This window comes from Salvelinus alpinus, chromosome 25, assembly GCF_045679555.1.
Source record: "Salvelinus alpinus chromosome 25, SLU_Salpinus.1, whole genome shotgun sequence".
Taxonomy (NCBI): domain Eukaryota; kingdom Metazoa; phylum Chordata; class Actinopteri; order Salmoniformes; family Salmonidae; genus Salvelinus; species Salvelinus alpinus.
Window position 1 is genome coordinate 39,560,940 of NC_092110.1, and position 19,764 is coordinate 39,580,703.

The 19,764-nt window shown below is 44.1% G+C and overlaps 1 protein-coding gene across 2 annotated transcripts; it reads left to right on the forward strand.

Annotated features, from left to right (window-relative positions):
- The first annotated feature begins 1,296 nt into the window (after positions 1 to 1,296).
- On the forward strand, positions 1,297 to 19,471 carry LOC139553938 (zinc finger and SCAN domain-containing protein 2-like). 2 transcript variants are annotated; one of them, XM_071366734.1, is made up of 5 exons: positions 1,297 to 1,501; positions 3,008 to 3,233; positions 6,075 to 6,185; positions 18,029 to 18,202; positions 18,435 to 19,471. In XM_071366734.1, exons 2-5 carry the CDS (start codon positions 3,134 to 3,136, stop codon positions 18,458 to 18,460), a joined length of 411 nt encoding a protein of 136 aa, XP_071222835.1. In that variant the 5' UTR covers positions 1,297 to 1,501; positions 3,008 to 3,133; the 3' UTR covers positions 18,461 to 19,471. The 2 variants fall into 2 exon arrangements, with proteins under 2 accessions (XP_071222835.1, XP_071222834.1); XM_071366733.1 differs by lacking the exons at positions 18,029 to 18,202; positions 18,435 to 19,471 and adding an exon at positions 13,443 to 17,258 and having other exon boundaries at positions 1,300 to 1,501.
- The last annotated feature ends 293 nt before the right edge of the window (positions 19,472 to 19,764 follow it).

The following is a 19,764-nucleotide window of genomic DNA, read 5'->3' on the forward strand; positions in this document are numbered from 1 at the left end:
CATGTTCACCACCACAATTTTCGGCATTTAGGCTCAGCTGGCGTATGATACTCCTCCCGCCTACATACACATGGCACATGACTTTTTCCAAATGTTGTTACATTCCAGCCTTATTTTAAAATGGATTAAATAGATTTTTAAAAAATCCCCTCAATCTACACACAATACCCCATAATGACCAAGCAAAAACAGGATTTTAGAACATTTCGGCACATTTATTTACAAAATAAAGTGAAATATCACATTTACGTAAGTATTCAGACCCTTTACTCAGTACTTTGTTTAAGCACCTTTGGCAGCGATTACAGCCTCAGTCTTCTTCGGTATGACGCTACAAGCTTGGCACACCTGTATTTTGGGAGTTTCTGCCATTCTTCTCTGCAGATCCTCTCCAGCTCTGTCAGGTTGGATGGGAGCGTCGCTGCACAGTTATTTTCAGGTCTCTCCAGAGATGTTTGATCGGGTTCAAGTCCAGGCTCTGTCTGGGCCACTCCAGGAAGTTCAGAGACTTGTCCCGAAGCCACTCCTGTGTTGTCTTGGCTCTGTACTAATGGTCGTTGTCCTGTTGGAAGGTGAACCTTCATCCCAGTCTGTGGTCCTGAGCGCTCTGGAGCAGGTTTTTCATCAAAGATTTCTCTGTACTTCACAGAGTTCAAGTAACAGACACATCTCAACATCAACTGTTCAGAGGAGACTGTGTGAATCAGGCCTTCATGGTCAAATTGATGCAAAGAAACCACTACTAAAGTACACCAAAAACAAGAAGAGACTTGCTTGGGCCAAGAAACATGATCACATTTCTATTTAACCAGGCAAGTCAGTTAAGAACAAATTCTTATTTACAATGACTGCCTAGGAACTGCCTTGTTCAGGGGCAGAATGACACATTTTTTACCTTGGCAGCTCAGGGATTCGATCTAGCAACCTTTCGGTTACTGTCCCAACGCTCTAACAACTAGGCTACCTGCCACCCCATATACATATGTTTTGTATGAAATGAGGTGAAATTTAGAAGTAGCCCAAAAACGTGTTTAATCACCTCTGTCTAAGATATCCGAAGGTCAACAGACCAATTAGTGCAAAATTGGGCTACCTGTGTAAACACAGCCTTAGAGAACTTGATGGTTAGGAATACTCTGGCTAAAGTCACTCCTTTTTATGTGTAAACAAAATATTTATTGTTTAGTTTGAGGACTTCACACTTTCGAATGAGAATAATCCAGTATCACATGTTGTTATAAATAAAATGACCACAACCTGAGTAAGTATTATATGTGATTCACACTCCCACACACAGGTGGCGACCGACTGTCTACGTTTGTGTAGTTTGAAACACGCCTAGTCTGTCGAAAAAGAAAAATGCGCAAATTGCCATCGCTTTTGTGTACGATCCTTTTGGAATAGATATCAATGCGTAAATAACAATTTATTCGTTAAACAATAAACACTTGATTCAAAATAAGCATTTTTTAAATTCCGTTTTAGCGAAGCAAGGCCTCAGGTAAGAACCTTCTCCGTTAGTCTGTTGCAGCAGGGCAAATGGCCAGACAAGGCCTACAGTTAGCTAACTAACGTTGGCTAATGTTAACTCAACTCATAGCTAAAGTTAACAAACAATACATTAAACTGTCACCACATACGTTTTCTAATAACAAAATAGGGAAATATATAGCTACCTAACGTTAGCTAAACCAAATGTTCTGTAGCTAGCGGGAATTGGTGGCTAAAACCTGCACAAATTCAGGTATGTCCCTCCCAGTTTCGTTTGCTTTGTTTTTCTTCATTTACTTGGAAGGTATTCATAACGCCGATTGGTAGATAAACGTTTCGTCTGTTGTAAAACGTGTTGCAACAAACAGTTTACTCAAAACGGAAAATGTTCTGCAACGAAAACGAGTTTCCATTGGACAAATGTAGGTAGCTAGGTCCCTACCCGTTTCGTTCGATTTGATCTGTTTGTGTTCGTTTGGTAATTTAACTAAATCAAATTGTATTTGTCACAAGCGCCGAATACAACAGGTGTTCAACCTTACAGTGAAAAGTTTACTTACAAACCTTTAATTAACCAACAATGCAGTTTAAATGTTAAAGTATTTACTCAAATAAACCGAAGTAAAGAATGAGAAATGAGCAACAAAATAATAAACAATAGTGAGGCTATATACAGGGGGTACTGGTACAGAGTCAATATGCGGGGGCACTGGTTAGTCGAGGTAATTGAGGTAACATGTAGATAGAGGTAAAGTGACTATGCATGGATAATAAACTTAGTAAACCCAGGTAACAGTAAACTGTTTCTGTTGTAATACAAAATGAAAACACCTGGGCAGAGAAGTCCACAGTTAGCTACCATTAATTTTCCCATTAGACAGCTCTGCAAGTGTTATAAATGTCAATATATGTTAGTTACTCACCAAAATATTGGGTTTCGCTGAGCAACTATCGTCATTTACTACCTTCATGCCTGGTATGTACTTCCAAAAATGGTCTAAATAAAAATGTACAAGTAACTGAAAAAAAAATGTCTGGAAATAATCAGTATTATTTTAGACCAAGTATGCCATGTACCTAATCTATCAACGCTTATTGGAGGTGCCAAACAATTTGAATTTGGCTCATGCACCCTTTCCAGACAATTATTTTCCGGTTGTTTGTAAATGTTTATTTAGACATTTTTGGGTTGTACATTCCGGGCATGGCGGCAGTAAATGAAATGGTAGCTAACTGGGCTAGAGAGGTGACTCCTATATTCATTATCTCCTCCTCTGCCCATATACTGGTTCAGCTAAAAACCAAACCAGAATAATAGCTAGCTACCTTGCAATTTTACACTTTATTTCTTAGCTTAGCCAGCTGAGGCCCCATACAGTAAACTAAATGAGCATAGCAACGTTGATCAAATGACTGGCTACCTCAGAAAACAAAGAATGTGTGCGCTAACTAGATAGCGCAGCCACCAAATGACATAACAGTCCTGTATTTCATACAGGCTTTTTTTCTTTTACAGGTTGTTTATCTTTACTTTAGAACAGCGAGGATAACCAGCCTGCCGCTCTCCTTCCACACTGAGCCCAAGCCTATACTGACTGGGTCCTGATTGTGACAAAGAAGTTCCCTGGGCACCGCAGGAGAGATGGCATCAGTGAAAGAAAGCAGTCAAACACTCCGGTTGAATATCATCACAAAAGATATAGAAGAGGAAGTGAAGATTTGGGAATGTGATGATTACGCAGGTAGGAGAGCAGGGTTTATCATGGGAATAGGATGATTACCTAGGTAACAGAGCAGGGTTTATCATGGGAATAGGATGATTACCTAGGTAACAGAGCAGGGTTTATCATGGGAATAGGATGATTACCTAGGTAACAGAGCAGGGTTTATCATGGGAATAGGATGATTACCTAGGTAACAGAGCAGGGTTTATCATGGGAATAGGATGATTACCTAGGTAACAGAGCAGGGTTTATCATGGGAATAGGATGATTACCTAGGTAACAGAGCAGGGTTTATCATGGGAATAGGATGATTACCTAGGTGACAGAGAAGGGTTTATCATGGGAATAGGATGATTACCTAGGTAACAGAGCAGGGTTTATCATGGGAATAGGATGAATACCTAGGTAACAGATCAGGGTTTATCATGGGAATAGGATGATTACCCAGGTAACAGAGCAGGGTTTATCATGGGAATGTGATGATTACCCAGGTATCAGAGCAGGGTTTATCATGGGAATAGGATGATTACCCAGGTAACAGAGCAGGGTTTATCATGGGAATGTGATGATTACCCAGGTAACAGAGCAGGGTTTATCATGGGAATAGGATGAATACCTAGGTGACAGAGCAGGGTTTATCATGGGAATAGGATGATTACCCAGGTAACAGAGCAGGGTTTATCATGGGAATGTGATGATTACCCAGGTAACAGAGCAGGGTTTATCATGGGAATAGGATGAATACCTAGGTGACAGAGCAGGGTTTATCATGGGAATGTGATATTACCCAGGTAACAGCAGGGTTTATCATGGGAATAGGATGATTACCCAGGTAACAGAGCAGGGTTTATCATGGGAATGGGATGATTACCCAGGTAACAGAGCAGGGTTTATCATGGGAATAGGATGATTACCCAGGTAACAGAGCAGGGCTTATCATGGGAATAGGATGATTACCCAGGTAACAGAGCAGGGTTATCATGGGAATAGGATGATTACCCAGGTAACAGAGCAGGGTTATCATGGGAATAGGATGATTACCCAGGTGACAGAGCAGGGTTTAATCAACAGTGGTTACAACCAAGGTAGGACGGCAGGAGTATATTCATTAGGCCCAGACTGTAGCAAAACATTTGGTCTGTTGCGAAACGTTTTGCAACTGAAACCGTTTACTTCAGGGATCATCAACTAGATTCTGCTGTGGGACAATTTCCTTTTCTTGAGCGGATGGCCAGGGAAACATAACTACAAATAATTTGTAGACCGCAAATTGACGCAAGAAGCCCAAACAGATATTTGACTAAAACCTTGCTTACGTTTATATACAATCACATACAGTATATCTCTATAATGCGTGGTAATTCTTTGTAACAGTTTTCCAAAATGAAAATCACTTGGAGCTGATTTGTTGGTGCTTTTACAATAGTTTATGTAAAAAATAAAAAAATTAATTGCTCAGAACTTTACGTTTAGAGTCAAATAAAATGACTAAACGTAAAACGTTCTGCAATGTAAATTTGTTTCTATTGGACACATTTCAGGTAGGTCCCTCCCTGTTTTGTTGCGTTTGCTTCTGTTTACTTCCGTTTGGTTCCTTGAATAAATGGTTTCCATTGCAAAATGATTTGCATCAGGCCAAACTGTTTGCTACCGTGTGCACTAATGATTACACCCGAACGTTTATCAACAGCTGTTACACCAGTGTTCTGGTTCTCAAGGGCCAAAGTGTCTGCTGGTTTTCATATATTTATACTTTTAGTCAGAGACAGATTGGTTACATTATTTTTAAGATCTTATCTTATTTTTCACTTAGGACACCTGGGATTAGGACACCTGGGGTTGGGGCTAGGACACCTGGGGTTGGGGCTAGGACACCCGGGGTTGGGGCTAGGACACCCGGGGTTGGGGCTAGGACACCTGGGGTTGGGGCTAGGACACCTGGGGTTGGGGCTAGGACACCTGGGGTTGGGGCTAGGACACCTGGGGTTGGGACGCCTGGGGTTGGGGCTAGGACGCCTGGGGTTGGGGCTAGGACACCTGGGGTTGGGACGCCTGGGGTTGGGGCTAGGACGCCTGGGGTTGGGGCTAGGACACCTGGGGTTGGGACGCCTGGGGTTGGGGCTAGGACGCCTGGGGTTGGGGCTAGGACACCTGGGGTTGGGACGCCTGGGGTTGGGGCTAGGACGCCTGGGGCTGGGACAGCTGAGGTTGGGGCTAGGACACCTGGGGTTGGGGCTAGGACACCTGGGGTTGGGACGCCTGGGGTTGGGGCTAGGACACCTGGGGTTGGGACTAGGACACCTGGGGTTGGGACTAGGACACCTGGGGTTGGGACGCCTGGGGTTGGGGCTAGGACACCTGGGGCTAGGACACCTGGGGTTGGGGCTAGGACACCTGGGGTTGGGACTAGGACACCTGGGGTTGGGGCTAGGACACCTGGGGCTAGGACACCTGGGGTTGGGACACCTGGGGTTGGGGCTAGGACACCTGGGGTTGGGGCTAGGACACCTGGGGCTGGGGCTAGGACACCTGGGGCTGGGACACCTGGGGTTGGGGCTGGGACACCTGGGGTTAGGGTTAAGACACCTGGGGCTGGGATGCCTGGGGTTGGGACGCCTGGGGTTGGGAAGCTTAGAGGTTAGGACGCCTGGGGTTAGGGTTAGGACGACTGGGGTTTGGGTTAGGATGCCTGGGGTTGGGACGCCTGGGGTTAGGACGCCAAGCATTTTAAAAAGGACATATTTGGGTTATTTAGTTGTTCGCCGACGACTTTGCTACATGGTTTTAGTATTTATTTTATTTCCTCAAGTCAATGCAAGATAACATAGTTTAACCTTTTCCTTGTTCTCATTCACACAGAAGAGAGTCCAGAGATGGCGTCAGTGAAGATGGCAGACAGCAGTCAAACACTGGGGCTGAATGTCACCGTTAAAGAAGAGGAGAAGGATGGCTTTGGGGAATCTGATCATGGTAAGAGCAGGTTTGATCTAGTTTTTTTAGGCCTGTCCGATGATCCAGGAACACATTAGTTGACGTCACAGTTTAAAGTCCCAATCCAGCTATTTAAAAAAAAAAAAAAAACTTTTCCTGTAGAACAAAATTACATTCCAAGTCAAATCACAGTTTATTTGTCGCATACACATGTTTAGCAGATGTTATTGCGGGTGTAGCGAAATGCTTGTAAATGCAGTGCAGTGCACGCACACACGAGGTTTTGAGCAAAATAGTTTTTATTTGATTTTTTACACAATTGCAAAATTCAAGAGTTTGGCAATTCAAGGAGTTGGTCTGATGTCATCGGCTTCCCCTCTTGCTTGCGAGAACAATAGAGGAGCAATGTAGGACAATTGCGCCTTTTTAAAAATGTAACTAGGCAAGTCGGTTAAGACATTCTTACAATGACGTCCTACCGGGGAACAGTTGGTTAACTGCCTTGTTCAGGGGCAGAACGATAGAATTTTACCAGCTCGGGGATTCGATCCAGCAACCTTTTGGTTACTGGCCCACCGCTCTAACCACTAGGCAACCTGCTGCCCCCACCAACCAGTGGCCACTTGATAACAAATGGCCTGAAACGGCAGCCTAATTCAGATATTTATCTACCAATTTTTCTTTTTTTTTTTTACAAATCAGATCAGCTCTTTAGAAGACCTGATGTGACACCACACATTTGTGCTAAGTTGGAGTACACCTGGACCACCTATTGAGGTGCTATTGTTAATGAAATCAGGTGCTACATTAGGCTCTAGGGACGCTGGAGTGGGTCTTCAACACTATAATCGCTAATGTGAACAATGCATAATTATGGAATCTCCAATTGTGAATGAAGAACAGGATAGTCCATTCTATTGTATTGGTACATGTGACCGACCCAGCTCAAATCGGTCTTATGAAGCAACATTTGAAATTGAGTTGTTTCTTTACAATGGATAAAAGTAGAGACTCAGAGCTACAACATTGTATATCATTACACCACAGTTGAGGAACAAATGGGTAAGTAATTCTGCTTTGAAAGTTAATAAACTTGTAAACTCACTTTTGAGAAAATGGCCTTTGAATATTTTGGTACACTTACTGGAGAGCTCTCCTTTGTCTACACCCATTCAGCATTAATCACATCTTCTTAAGCCTTAGCCCCACCCATCTCTTTAAGGATTCACATGTGAGGTCATGTGCTAAACAGTGAGTAGTGTAGTAAAGATTAAGACTAAAAGTAGTAGCCTACAACAAGGAACAATTACATGTAAACAGTGTCCAGATAAAAATATTTTATAAATATTGCTTAATAGAAATAGATATTGTCAATATAAATAAATACAGTACGAACAATGTCACTATCAGTGATAGATGAGGTAGTGTTATGCATACAATCAGACTGTTTTGCTAGCACAGACTGGAATATGTTCTGGGATTCTTCTGATGGCATTGATGGCACTGATGGTACACCACATGAGTCACTGGCTTTATCAATAAGTCCATCGAGGACGTCGTCCCCACAGTGACTGTACGTACACACCCCAACCAGAAGCCATGGATTACAGGCAACATCCGCTCTGAGCTAAAGGCTAGAGTTGCCGCTTTCAAGGTGCGGGACTCTAACCTGGAAGCTTATAAGAAATCCTGCTACGCCCTCTGACGAAACATCAAACAGGCGAAGAGTCAATACAAGGCTAAGATTGAATCGTACTACACCGGCTCCGACGCTCGTCGGATGTGACAGAGTCTGCAAACTATTACAGACTACAAACGGAGGCACAGCCGCGAGCTGCCCAGTGACACGAGCCTACCAGACGAGCCAAATCACTTCGAGGCCAGCAACACTGAGCCATGCGTGAGAGCATCAGCTATTCCGGACGACTGTGTGATCACGCTCTCCGTAGCCGACGTGAGTAAGACCTTTAAACAGGTCAATATACACAAGGCTGCGGGGCCAGACGGATTACCAGGACATGTTCTCCGGGCATATGCTGACCAACTGGCAGGTGTCTTCACTGACATTTTCAACATGTCCCTGATTGAGTCTAATACCAACATGCTTCAAGCAGACCACCATAGTGCTCTTGGGCACAGGGACTAAGGTAACCTGCCTAAATGACTACAGACCCGTAGCACTCACGTCCATAGCCATGAAGTATTTTGAAAGGCTGGTAATGGCTCACATTAATGCCATTATCCCAGAAACCCTAAAACCACTCCAATTTGCATACTGCTCAAACAGATCCACAGATGCAATCTCTATTGCACTCCACACTGCCCTTCCCCACCTGGACAGAAGGAACACCTACGTGAGAATGCTGTTCATTGACTACAGCTCAGCGTTCAACACCATAGTGCCCTCCATAGTGCCCTCAAAACTCATCACTAAGCTAAGAATCTTGGGACTAAACACCTCCCTCTGCAACTGGATCCTGGACTTCCTGACGGGCCGCCCCAATGTGGTGAGGGTAGGTAGCAAAACATCTGCCACGCTGATCCTCAACACTGGAGCCCCCCAGGGGTGCGTGCTCAGTCCCCTCCTGTACTCCCTGTTCACCCACGACTGCATGGCCAGGCACGACTCCAACACCATCATTAAGTTTGCAGACGACACAACAGTAGTAGGCCTGATCAACGACGAGACAGCCTATAGGGAGGAGGTCAGAGACTTGGCGCCGACAGAGATGGCCACCTCGCTTCACGTTCCTAGGAAACTATGCAGTATTTTGTTTTTTTATGTGTTATTTCTTACATTGTTACCCCAGGAAATATTAGGTTTTATTACATACAGTCGGGAGGAACTATTGGATATAAGAGCAACGTCAACTCACCAACATTACGACCAGGAATACGACTTTCCCGAAGTGGATCCTCTGTTTGGTCCACCACCCAGGACAATGGATCGGATCCCAGCCTGCGACCCAAAATAACGGCGCCTCAGAAGGGGCAGACGGAGCGTTCAGGCTCCGTAGACGGGCACATCGCGCACCGCTCCCGAGCATACTACTCACCAATGTCCAGTCTCTTGACAACAACATAGACGAAATCCAAGCAAGGGTTGCCTTCCAGAGAGACGTCAGAGATTGTAAAGTTCTTTGTTTCACGGAAACATGGCTCACTCGCGATACGTCAGAGTCGGTACAGCCACCTGGCTTCTTCATGCATCGCGCCGACAGAAACAAACATCTCTCTGGTAAGAAGGGCGGGGGTGTATGCCTTATGATTAACGAGACGTGGTGTGATCATAACAACATACAGGAACTCAATTCCTTTTGTTCACCTGACCTAGATTTCCTTACAATCAAATACCGACCGCATTATCTACCAAAATAATTATCTTCGATCATAATCACAGTCGTGTATATCCCGCCCCAATCAGACACTTTGACGGCCCTGAAATAACTTAATTTGACTCTATGTAAACTGGAAACCACATATCCTGAGGCTGCATTTATTGTAGCTGGGAATTTTAACAAGGCTAATCTGAAAACAAGGCTCCCTAAATTTTATCAGCATATGGAATGCGCAACCCGGGCTGGCAAATCCCTGGATCATTGATATTCTAACTTTCGCGACGCATATAAAGCCGTCCCCCACCCTCCTTTCGGAAAATCTGACCACGACTCCATTTTGTTGCTCCCAGCCTATAGACAGAAACTAAAACAGGAAGCGCCCGTGCTCAGGTCTATTCAACGCTGGTCCGACCAATCGGATTCCACGCTTCAAGATTGCTTCGATCACGTGGACTGCGATATGTTCCGCATAGCGTCAAACAATAACATTGATGAATACGCTGATTCGGTGAGCGAGTTTATTAGCAAGTGCATCGGTGATGTTGTACCCACAGCGTCTATTAAAACATTCCCCAACCAGAAACCGTGGATTGATGGCAGCATTCACGCAAAACTGAAAGTACGAACCACTGCTTTTAATCAGGGCAAGGTGACCAGAAACATGACCGAATACAAACAGTGTAGCTATTCCCTCCGCAAGGCAATCAAACAAGCTAAGCGTCAGTATAGAGACAAAGAGTCGCAATTCAACGGACACGAGAGGCACGAGAGGTATGTGGCAGGAGAGACACGAGAGGTATGTGGCAGGGTATACAGTCAATCACGAACTACAAAAGGAAAACCAGCCCCGTCGCGGACCACGATGTCTTGCTCCCAGACAAACTAAACAACTTCTTTCCTCGCTTTGAGGCCAACACAGTGCCACTGACGTGGCCCACTACGAAAACCTGCGGGCTCTCCTTCACTGCAGCCAACGTGAGTAAAACATTTAAACGTGTTAACCCTCGCAAGGCTGCCGGCCCAGACGGCATCCCCAGCCGCATCCTTATGCGCAGACCAGCTGGCTGGTGCGTTTACTGACACATTCAATCAAGCCTTATCCCAGTCTGCTGTTCCCACATGCTTCAAGAGGGCCACCATTGTTCCTGTTCCCAAGAAAGCGAAAGTCATTTAGCTCAGTTACCATCGCCCCATAGCATTCACTTCCGTCATCATGAAGTGCTTTGAGAGACTAGTCAAGGACCATATCACCTTCACCCTACCTGACACCCTAGACCCACTCCAAATAGCTTACCGCCCCAATAGGTCCACAGACGACACAATCACAATCACACTGCCATAACCCACCTGGACAAGAGGAATGCCTATGTAAGAATGCTGTTCATCGACTACAGCTCAGCATTTAACACCATAGTACCCTCCAAACTCGTCATCAAGCTCGAGACCCTGGGTCTCGACCCCGCCCTGTGCAACTGGGCCCTGAACTTCCTGACGGGCTGCCCCCAGGTGGTAAGGGTAGGTAACAACATCTCCACCCATTGATCCTCAACACTGGGGCCCCACAAGGGTGCGTTCTCAGCCCTCTCCTGTACTCCCTGTTCACCCATGACTGCGTGGCCATGCACGCCTCAAACTCAATCATCAACTTTGCAGACGACACTACAGTGGTAGGCTTGATTACCAACAACAACGAGACGGCCTACAGGGAGGAGGTGAGGGCCCTCGGCGTGTGGTGTCAGGAAAATAACCTCACAGTCAACGTCAACAAAACAAAGGAGATGAACGTGGACTTCAGGAAACAGAGGGAGCAGCCCCCTATCTATATTGATGGGACAGTAGTGGAGAGGGTGGAGAGTTAAGTTCCTCGGCGTACACATCACGGACAAACTGAAATGGTCCACCCACACAGACAGCGTGGTGAAGAAGGCACAGCAGCGCCTCTTCAACCTCAGGAGGCTGAAGAAATTTGGCTTGTCACCAAAAACAGTCACACTTTTACAGATGCACAATCGAGAGCATCCTGTTGGGCTGTATCACCGCCTGGTACGGCAACTGCTCCGCCCACAACCGTAAACCTCTCCAGAGGGTAGTGAGGTCTGCACAACGCATCACCGGGGACAAACTACCTGCCCTCCAGGACACCTACACCACCGATGTAAATAATCCGGTGGCCATTTGCTTAATTGTTCAGCAGTCTTATGGCTTGGGGGTAGAAGCTGTTAACCTCTCTGGGATATGTGGGACGCTAGCGTCCCAACTAATAAATTACTATAAAAATTAAACTTTCATGAAATCACTCATGCAATACACCAAATTAAAGCTACCCTTGTTGTGAATCCAGCCAACGCGTCAGATTTTTAAAAGGCTTTACGGCGAAAGCAAACGATGCTATTATCTGATGATAGCACTCGAGCAAACAAACAGACCATCAGATTTCAACCCTCCAGGCGCGACACAAAACGCAGAAATAAAGATATAATTCATGCCTTACCTTTGACGAGCTTCTTCTGTTGGCACTCCAATATGTCCCATAAACATCACAAATGGTCCTTTTTGTTCGATTAATTCCGTCGATATATGTCCAAAATGTCCATTTATTTGTCGCGTTTGATCCAGAAAAACACCGGTTCCAACTCATGCAACATGACTACAAAAGTTACCTGTAAGCTTTGTCCAAACATTTAAAACTACTTCCTAATTCAACTTTAGGTATTTTTTTACGTAAATAATCGATCAAATGTAAGATGGGATATACTGTGTTCAATGCCGGAGGAAAACAATGTGTAGCGAGCCTCTGTGTAACGCACCTCTAACAAAGATTACACTTCCCTCTACCCTCGTTCTGAACAGTGCTACTTCTTCATTTCTCAAAGGAAAAACCTCAACCAATTTCTAAAGACTGTTGACATCCAGTGGAAGCGATAGGAACTGCAAGAAAGTCGATTAGAAATCTGGATTCCCAATGAAATCTCATTGAAAGGAGTGACCTCAAAATAAATCTGAATGGTTTGCCCTCGGGGTTTCGCCTGACAAATAAGTTATGTTATACTCACAGACATGATTCAAACAGTTTTAGAAACTTCAGAGTGTTTTCTATCCAAATCTACTAACAATATGCATATCTTAGCTTCTGGGCCTGAGTAGCAGGCTGTTTAATTTGGGCACGCTTCTCATCCAAAATTCCAAATGCTGCCCCCTATCCTAGAGAAGTTAACCAACTAGGCTAATAATATAACAATTGTATTCGCATTTACAGATAGCATACAAGTTTAAGGTACATGAAAGTTCACGTTCAAGAAGTTATTTATGCCAAAAAAGTTTACGTTCAAACAGCTCACCTGTGAAGTAGTGACCCGCGACATGTGACCCATTTCAGGAAACTAGGCGCATCTTCTAATTATAATCTCAAAATGGTATGTAACCTAATATCAGTCCACCAAATCCAATCAGTTTTATCAGTCTACTCTGGCCTGCTTAAAGTACACTGTGTGAGCAGGAAATTGTTTATCATTTTACTGCGCAACTTGTTTTTGTCGTTATAAAAATAAGCTTTTACGGTGTTCCAACACACACACACACACTTTGTTTCATAGTCATTACGAAAGGGCACTCCATGAATTAAATTGATTGAACACGTTTTTTGTGGTTTTGTTTCATACAGTAACAAAATAATTATATTGTGCTTGAAATAAAGTAAACATATTTTAATGTTACCTTAGTCCTTCATAAACACAACCAAGTTGTTATTTTTGTGAAAGCATATATGAAATGTATTAAATTACACTGTTAGAATGTTGCAGTCAAAATGATTGCTCATTAGTTCCAAGCAGAGAAACCTACTGTAAGTAACCCATTTCAGTACTGCTTTATTGGGCACATTGCTTTCTTTTAATTTGATAAAAAAATTATGCATTTGTGTTTCACCAGCTCACATGTTGTTTTGTTGTCATTTACACAGGAGAGACCCCTAACTCCTCTGACCAAGTTGAGACATTACCTGCTTCAGTCAAGAAACATCGGAAAGTGAGCAAAGTTAAGAGGTCTCACAGCTGTCCTCACTGTGAGAAGAGTTTCCCGTTCCTTTCATATCTTGAAAGACACGTGCGTAAACATTCTGGAGAGAAGCCTTACTCTTGCTCTGACTGTGGGATGAGTTTCTCTCAACTGAGTGGCTTGAATGTGCACCAGCGAACACACACTGGAGAGAAGCCTCACCACTGTCCTCACTGTGAGGAGAGTTTCCCATTCCCATCATATCTTGAAAGACACCTGCGAAAACATTCTGGAGAGAAGCCTTATTCCTGCTCTGTCTGTGGGATGAGTTTCTCGCAACGCAGTGGCTTGAATGTGCACCAGCGATCACACACTGGAGAGAAGCCTCACCACTGTCCTCACTGTGAGGAGAGTTTCCCATTCCCATCATATCTTGAAAGACACCTGCGTAAACATTCTGGAGAGAAGCCTTATTCCTGTAATGACTGTGGGATGAGTTTCTCTCAACTGAGTGGCTTGAATGTGCACCAGCGAACACACACTGGAGAGAAGCCTCACCACTGTCCTCAGTGTAAGGAGAGTTTCCCATTCCCATCATATCTTGAAAGACACTTGCGAAAACATTCTGGAGAGAAGCCTTATTCCTGCTCGGTCTGTGGGATGAGTTTCTCCCAACTGAGTGGCTTGAACGTGCACCAGCGAACACACACTGGAGAGAAGCCTCACCGCTGTCCTCACTGTGAGAAGAGTTTCCCATTCCCATCATATCTTGAAATACACCTGCGGAAACATTCTGGAGAGAAAACGTACTCCTGCTCTGACTGTGGGAAATGCTTCACAACATCAAGTCATCTAACCTCTCATCGGATAACTCACACAGGGGAGAAGCCTTACTCCTGCTCTGACTGTGGGAAGAGTTTCCCATTCCCATCATATCTTGAAAGACACCTGCGGAAACATTCTGGAGAGAAGCCTTACTGCTGCTCTGAATGTGGGAAATGCTTCACCACGTCAAGCAATCTAACGCTACATCAGAGTGCACACAGGGGAGAAGCCTTACTAATGATCTGACTGTGTGGAAGAATCTCTCATCTGGACAGCCTGAACCTTCACAAGTAAACACACAGGAGAAAAACCTTACTCCTGCTCTAACTGTGGGGAAGGATTTCACCTCACCAAGTCATCTAACCGTTCATAAGAGAGTGCGAACAGGAGAAAAGCCTTATCAATGTTCTGAATGTGGATAGCTTCAAACACCACCAGCGAATAAGTACAGGAGAGAAGTCGTACTCTTGTCCTGACTGTGAGAAGTGCTTCACCTCATTGAATCAGTTAAGTGTTCATCATAGCACTATACCTGCTGCGTCTTTGCTGATCAATTACATTGTAAATGACATTGTGCTGCCCTTTTTTATAGACCTGGAAGTCTTTCGATTGTGTTGACCAATTTTTGGCGGCAGGGTAGCCTAGTGGTTAGAGCGTTGGACTAGTAACCGAAAGGTTACAAGATCGAATCCCCGAGCTGACAAGGTAAAAATCCGTCGTTCTGCCCCTGAACAAGGCAGTTAACCCACTGTTCCTTGGCCGTCATTGAAAACATGAATTTGTTCTTAACTGACTTGCCTACTTAAAGGTAAAATAAAAATTGGCCTGGGTCAGGCAGCCTGCATTTGGTTTGAAAACAACCTGACAGAGAGAACACTTCTGATGGTGTTAAGTAAAGTTTCCTTTAGTACTAAAGGCGTCCCCCCCCCATGGGTCGATTTTGGGCCCTGTACTTTTTACTATCTATATAAACACTATTGGTTTGTAAGAAATTGTAACCTCCACTTGTATGTGGACGATACTGTAGTGTATTCTGTTGCTCCTTCTGTTTACAAGGCTCTTCCAGAACTACAATCTGCCTTATGCTTTGCAGAAAGCCTTTGTTGAATTGAAGTTGGTACTTAATGCAGGTAATCAGGTATGTTATTTTAAAAAAACACTTAAATGTATTTGATGTTTTATCCATGTATTCATTGAATGGTGACAACATTGATAGTGTCCCTGTTTATTATAATAATACATGGGACTTATTTTCAATGACACAAAGTCGCTTTTACCATTGTGGAAACTATACAGAAAACAAGACGACGCCAAGACAACAGCAGGAAGAAACAAAACCATGAAACCAAGGGGGAGGGGCTTAAAGAAGGGAAACGAGTGTGATGTCAGTGTGGGGGAGGAGTTCGGCTGCAGATTTCTGAACCATTTGGAGCTTATGGAGGGAGCTTGTGAGTTGCAGTAGTCGAGACGGGAGATGATGAATGCTTGGATCAGGGTTTCAGCCGCAGATGTAGTGGTGGAAAGAGGGTGCAGTCCAGGACAACACCCAAGGTTGAGGCAGAGACAATGGTATCATCAATGGTTATGTTGACAATTTATGGCAACTGGATGTTGAAGTGATGGAGCATCTGACCAAGAGGGAGGATGTAGATGAAGAGTAAGGGGCCCAGCACAGAGCCCTGGGGGACACCCTGTGTAACTGCAGCTGTGTGAGGTATGGCCATTGAGGGAGATGTCGTGGGTCTGGTTGGTGAGGTAGGATTGTAGCCAGGAGAGTGCCCTCAACACCCAGACCCTCAAGCCTGGTGACCAGGACTTGTTGGCTCACCGTGTCAAAGACAATCAGGATGTTGAGGGCACCGGCATCAGCAGAGGTTAGGAGGTCATTGATGACTTTGAGGGAGTGGAAACCAGACTGGATGGGCTCAAATAGGTTATTGATCAGGAGGTGGGTTTGTAGTGAAGAGGCAACTGGCCTTTTTCAAGTGTTTTAGCGAGGAAGAGGAGATGGTACGATAGTCATTGAGGATGGAGGTATCTAGTCCGGGCTTCTTTAGGATGGGGGGACTGCAGCTGTTTTGTACATGGACGGGACAGCTCCATGGGCGAGGTTGATGATGTGAGAGAGGTTGATGATGTGGGTAAGATTTGGACAGAGAGCAGGCAGGCTTTGATGAGAACAGTGGGGAGAGGATCCTGGGAGCAGGTTGTAGTCCTGGGTGACATGTCAAGTTGAGAGATATATTGAGAGTCAATAGGGGGCCGAATGTGGAGAGTCGGGTTTCAGGGGTAACGGTTGAGGAGGTTGACGGGGAGGGGTGGCTGAGGCAGATTTATCAGTCAGTGATTAGTTTAATCTTGTCCTTGAGAAAAACGTTTCTTGACAGTGGGGAACAGAGTCTGGGGGTTCTTATTTGAGCTGTTGTTGATGTTGAAGTAGGTGGACCTGGCAGCACTGAGGCCATCTCTAGGTGGAGAGGTAGAGTTTGTAGGCCTCAGTGTGGACGGTGAGCTCAGGCTCCAGCCAGCTTGTTTCAGAGCACGAAGTTCATGGGCAAACCAGGGATGAGGAGGATGAGACGGGTTCAGTTTGGAGGGAGAACAGAGAGTTGAGGGGGACATATATAGAGCAGTGTTTAATTGGGCTGCAGACGTCACCAGGAGAGAAGCCTTACATATGACTGACGCACATTCTTCAACTCATTCTTTACAGACCCTCACTGAGCACACAGGAGCCTTATCAGTAATGGTAGATCTGCGGAGAATAAAGTTACCCAAAATTCCATTCACAGAAGAAGTTCTAAAATGCTTGCGGTGATCTCCCAACGATGGCTTAATGTGACTTCAGGACGTAAAATAACTGAGTAATGTTGCTAACATTTGTGTAAAAGGAGAAAAATGTCATACAAGTGTTGATACATATTTGAATTCAATCTATTAAAGATGCTATAAGTAACTGTGTTTGGTCTGTAACAATTTGATGTGTCTATATTTATTTCATGTTGGCCTAACTATTGGCTACGAGTAAGAATTAGTCTTTATGCTGAATCCAATTATCCCTCTTTGATTTAGGATAAATCTCAACAATAAAAACACTGTCTCACTGGAGGTCAATAGTAAATCACTTAAACTATTTATGCAAATAGATCTTTCAGAGTCATTGACATAGATGCTCAATATGAACTCGCTCCCGTCTACCAAAACCGTCCCTTTTGTGTTCTAAGCACTGCAGCCGTTGTTTTAAAATGTGCTAATACATACAGTGCAATGGGGGGGGGGGTGTGGCATGTCGGCGGAGGACCAGGACGTTGAACTCAGACCACTATTGAGGACGGGAAGCGCTGCTAAGGTCCACAATAGTAGGTTTTGGTAGACGGAAGGTCCACAATAGTAGGTGTTGGTAGACGGAAGGTCCACAATAGTAGGTGTTGGTAGACGGAAGGTGCTCTTTGGTAAAAGGAGTAGATTGATCAACAAAAAGAAAGGAGGACTAAGGCACTCTTCATATAATGAATTAAAATGCCTTTATTTGTATGGCATGTTCAATGGAAACTACGTTTTTTTTTATTAATTTTTTTAACTGATGCGTTTCGGCTACATGGCCTTCGTCAGGCAGTACTCAAAAGCATTCCGATGAATTATATGAAAAGTGCCTTGGTCCTCCTTTTTGATGTCTATTGAGGACTTATTCTTTCTAGAAGTCAATGCCTTGTAAACTATCTCTAGCCACCAGATCCCCGTGTGTACAACAGGATCCAGAGATGGAACTCTCAACCTCATCGGACACAAAAGGAGCCAGGAGGACAAGGTCATTGATTCAGCTCCCCGACGGAGGAAGATGTCAGACGTATTGGACAATTACAGCGATTCTGATGAAGAGGAGACTAAGATTGGTCGATGGTAAGAAGGTTAAGAAGCTGTACATGACTGAGTGAAGAGGGTTATCATAGAGGGCAAAAGAGCAATCAATGTCTAATTTCTTGCCATCAAATGATTTACCAACTATGCACCAACTCATTTCATAAGATTTATGAGAGGTAATAACTTGAACGCCCAACCACTGTAGATTAAAACCTTCTTAAAATGCATTGAGTTGTATAAACCACCAACTGACCTGATGTCATTCACACAGGAGAGACATTCAGTTCCAGGATCTAGAGACGGCGTCAGTGAAACTGGAAGACAAAAGTCAAAGCCGAGGCAAAGATTGGAAGATGTTATCATTGTACAGGAGTTTGTTTTGTTTGTGGTTTGACATTCTCACGTTCTCTCATTTTCAAATGAGCCAGCTTTGTCAGCCGTTTTAAATATTAGAAAGTTCCCATTGAAGTAACGAATAACGACAGATTATCCACATCTGGGATTGTCTTTGAAAACAATATAATAAGGAATCCTGTAAAGATAGAAACAACAAATAAGCTATACTATTCACGTGTGGGGATGTTGTATATTTAAGCAATAAGGCCCGAGTGAGTGTGGTATATGGCCAATATACCACGGCTAAGGACTGTTCTTAATCACGACGCAACGCGGAGTGCCTGGACACAGCCCATAGCCGTGGTATATTGGCAATATACCACAAACCCTCGAGGTGCCTTATTGCTATTATAAACTGGTTACCAATGTAATTAGAGCAGTAAAACTAGATGTTTTGTCATATCCGTGGTTTACGGTCTGATATATCATGGCTTTCAGCCAATCAGCATTCAGGGCTCAAACCACCTAGTTTATAAACCTGTATATATACACACACACACAAACACACACACACCACCCTTCAAAAGTTTGGGGCCACTAAGAAATTTTCTTTCAAAAACAAGGAAGGCTATTTTTTTGTCCATTAAAATAACATAAAATTGATCAGAAATACAGTGTAGACATTGTTAATGTTGTAAATGACTATTTTAGCTGGAAATAGCAGATTTTTAATTGAATATCTACATAGGCGTACAGAGGCCCATTATCAGCAACCATCACTCCTGTGTTCCAATGGCATGTTGTGTTAGCTAATCCAAGTTTATCATTTTAAAAGGCTAATTGATCATTAGAAAACCCTTTTGCAATTATGTTAGCACAGCTGAAAACTGTTGTTCTGATTAAAGAAGCAATAAAACTGGCCTTCTTTAGACTAGTTGAGTATCTGGAGCATCAGCATTTGTGGGTTCGATTACAGGCTCAAAATGGCCAAAAACAAAGTACTTTCTTCGGAAACTCGCCACTCTATTCTTGTTCTGAGAAATGAAGGCTTTTCCATGAGAGAAATTGCCAAGAAACTGAAGATCGGGTACAACGCTGTGTACTACTCCCTTCACAGAACAGTGCAAACTGGCTCTAACCAGAAAGGAAAGGAGTGTGTGGGCCTGGTGCACAACTGAGCAAGAGGACAAGTACATTAGAGTTTCTAGTTTGAGCAACAGACGCCTCACAAGTCCTCAACTGGCAGCTTCATTAAATAGTACACG